Consider the following 3,658-nt stretch of genomic DNA (forward strand, 5'->3'; position numbering starts at 1 on the left):
TATGGAACAAAATGGCACTTACATACTTTAGTCAAATGTAAATAAACTATAAAAAAAAACTTTTTGAATTTTCATATAAAATACGAAGAAACTTTTTCCCCAACCTATTATTTCATTCATAAATTTAACGGAAAAGTCCTGTGTAATTTCAAAATCTTTTTTGACAACCAAAATAAGTTCTTATAAAACAAATATCGTTATTTTTGTCTTTATATTACCATCTATAGTTTTAAATGATTAATTCCAAGCTGTTCCCTTGGTATGGAAGCTAGCAAGTATGGCACTGACACTCAGATCTTAAAAGATAGAAACCACCCACAGGGAGATGTGGACCTTGCGTGACCTCTATCTAACGGACCTGAGCAAAACAGCTGGCGCCGCGCACTCGTACGACAGTACGCCTTAGCAAGGAGTACAAGGAGGCGGGATCACTATCGCCCGTTGAAAGGTTTGCAAAACAAAAGGGAACCAAGTTCAGATCGCTTACGCCTTATGATCCTACAGCCTCTCTTATGCCAAAACGGTTATCGCATTGGTTTTACTGGATGAGAATCCTACAATACTCGGTTAACGGACCCGTGTAAATTTCTGAATGTTTCCATTGCGTAAAAAAAGGCTATTAATATTGAATATATTACATGTGGGAGAATTTAATCGACACGTGCAAATTTCCCCATGATTGGTAAAATTTCATTTGAATTGACCATCTCATCTCTGATATAACGTACTTAACTCTTAATTCATTCATCATTCCTGATCTTATCCCAATTTTATTTGGGGTCAGCATGTCTTCTCCTTCCATACTTCACTATATACTTCACCATATCGTCTTTCACGCAATCCATCAATAGTTTCTTTGGTCGTCGTCCATACCCATCCACAACCATGCTCAAGAACTTCCTTACAAAACGTTCCCATTCCTGCGCATAATATGTCCATACTACGACCATGACATAACTCTTACTAAACTCTAAATCCGTTCGTGAATAGAAATACCCAAATGATTCATTAATATACATGATTAGCTTAATTTCTTCAGATTTTTTTCCAATTATATAACGATAATGTATATATGATAACGACAAGGTACAGACAATAAGGATTTACAACATAATGTTAAGATGTGCTGGGTTTTCCAAAATATGATTAAGTTAGTGTGAATAGAAAGAGTTCTGTTTATACTTGAAACTCTGCTCTTGAACTTCGAAGAATATTGTGTTCGAAATAAAAGCTTTTTATAGTTAGTCAAACATTGGAAAATATTAGTTTGAGTGATTTATTCCATTCCTTCTTATTAACGAGTTTTTTTGTATCAGCTGTTCAAAGGAACAAATTTAACTATAGTTACCTATTTATTGTAGATACAATTGATGACATGATTAATGAAATTTATTTTTAATATCTTATAGCTGAACCTGCTTTAACCGCGTGATATTTATAAAACATACATTTCCAACACGTAAGCGTGTTCCGGGTGGAATATTGTAAAATTCGTTTTGTAAAAATTTTATAAATAGATTTCAAAATAGTCGACATAACATTCATTTGAAAAGATCAAAGAATTCTAGAAACATCTAAAGATAGCCATGTAAAAACATTGCAAAAGTATAATATACTCGAATGTTTATCCCAGGGAAAGAGTTTTAAAGAACGAGTGAAAAGTATAAATTCACTCATATTATATCTATTACCCACGACGGCACTAAGACTTCACACTATATTATCGACTTACATAAGTATGTAAAGTAAAGTTACAGCCTGTAAATTTCTCACTGCTGGGCTAAGGCCTCCTCTCCCATTAAGGAGAGTGTTAGGAACATATTCCACCACGCCGTTCCAATGCGGGTTGGTGGAATGCACATGTGGCAGAATTTCAACGAAATTAGACACATGCAAGACCGCCGAGCACGAGATGAATTATAAACATAAATTAAGCACATATATATAGTGGTGCTTGCCTGGGTTTGAACCCGAAATCATCGGTTAAGATGCACGTGTTCAAACCACTGGGCCATCTCCGCTCAAAGAAGTATGAGTTATGCTAAAAAGAAAAAATACATATTAGATAAAATTTACTAACGTATTGGTTTCTACTAAAAACAGAGCAATTGTTACTAAATCGTTTGGGTGATGGTAGAATAAAATTCGCGGGTGATCCACCCTGGGAACTCCAGGCAGAGGTACTAGCGGAAGTGTACCGGTTCCGGGTGGAAGCCAGAGCGAGAGGAGACCGTCCAGGATCCGCGGAGGTGGGGCGAGTAAGGACTCTTGCTCAACATGCCCTTATTCGCAGATGGGAGGAGGACCTGGGGTCCCCAACAGCAGGCCATGCGATAGTGGAGGCGATCCGCCCCCACTTGAGTCGATGGATAAAACGAAGTCACGGCACACTCACATTCAGACTAACTCAGGTGCTTACCGGACATGATTGTTTCGGGAAGTACCTGCACAAGATAGTAAGGCGGGAAATAACACCCGCCTGCCACGCGTGTGGTGCGCCTGTGGACACGGCGTGTCACACCCTGATGGAGTGTGCCGCTTGGGGGCCTAAGAGGCATTCCCTGGTGGCGATAATCGGCGGAGAACTTTCGCTGCCGAACGTTATAACCGCCATGATAGGCAGCGAAAGGTGCTGGAACGAGATGGCGTCTTTCTGCGAAAGTGTAATGTCGCAGAAAGAGGCTACGGAGCGAGCGCGTGAGGAGAGTGCCGCCGCGGATTCGCTTCGACGAAGAAGACCGGGGAGAAGACAACAGCGCTATGCGCAGCTTCTCCTCCAGCTGTAAACGTCGCCGGGAGTAGAGATGTTCTCTGTACCCCGGGAACTCCTCTAGCTTGGAAGCTCATGGTGGGCCAACCGTCGGGACGTCACGGTAGAATGCGTAAGCGATCCCGTGATGCCCCCCCCTAGAGACGGAGCGGGTACCGCTGGTTTTTTAGTGGGTATTCCGGTGCCTTCAGCGCTGGCGAGCCCCACATACCCCCCCACAATACAACATCATGTGGGGGAAACGCGTAACGCGTTTATCCAGCGATAAAAAAAAAAAAAAAAAAAATGGTAGAATAAAATAATAACTTTTATTTATTTTTAATGAATTTATAAAAAAAATACTAATAACCGAGCAAAGGTTCGTACTATACAGTCAAAGAGCTATTTAAATATTTAAAAAGATTTTTAAAATTAATTCTTAAATATAATTCTTATTAATCAAGCCTTTAAAATAGAACCTATAAATCTCCTTGTTATCGTCTTCATCGTACTCACTCATAGCGATAATAAACACGACATGAATTTAAAAAAATAAATTAAAACTAAATAAAACTTTAAAAACAAATTAATATACGTTTTATTTTTTAATTTTTTTTTTCTTAAATCATCGTAATAACCAGACACGTTAATTAATCATTAATTTTACCGACATTTATTAGATTCGTTGAAATAACGCTTAAAGTGTATTCACAGTTTGAGTGATTTAATCGCCGAATCCATTAAATAAGATACTAATAGTATCTTGTCATTTTATCAATTAGAAGACAATATCAAACAATATTAGGTCTTCTACGAATCGTGGTCAGTGTAATTAAATAAACAAAAATCACCAAGCAAGCCCACGTATCCATTCTAGTCTGGCTGCTGGCATGACTGTCAGTCGTAGTT

At 38.6% G+C, this 3,658-nt stretch overlaps 1 protein-coding gene across 1 annotated transcript; it reads left to right on the plus strand.

Annotated features, from left to right (window-relative positions):
• Nucleotides 1-325: 325 nt before the first annotated feature.
• On the plus strand, nt 326-2,786 carry LOC124534147. The gene is made up of 2 exons (XM_047109842.1): nt 326-395; nt 2,104-2,786. Exons 1-2 carry the CDS (start codon nt 326-328, stop codon nt 2,784-2,786), a joined length of 753 nt encoding a protein of 250 aa, XP_046965798.1.
• The last annotated feature ends 872 nt before the right edge of the window (nt 2,787-3,658 follow it).

The sequence above is a fragment of the Vanessa cardui genome, chromosome 12 (genome assembly GCF_905220365.1).
Source record: "Vanessa cardui chromosome 12, ilVanCard2.1, whole genome shotgun sequence".
Taxonomy (NCBI): domain Eukaryota; kingdom Metazoa; phylum Arthropoda; class Insecta; order Lepidoptera; family Nymphalidae; genus Vanessa; species Vanessa cardui.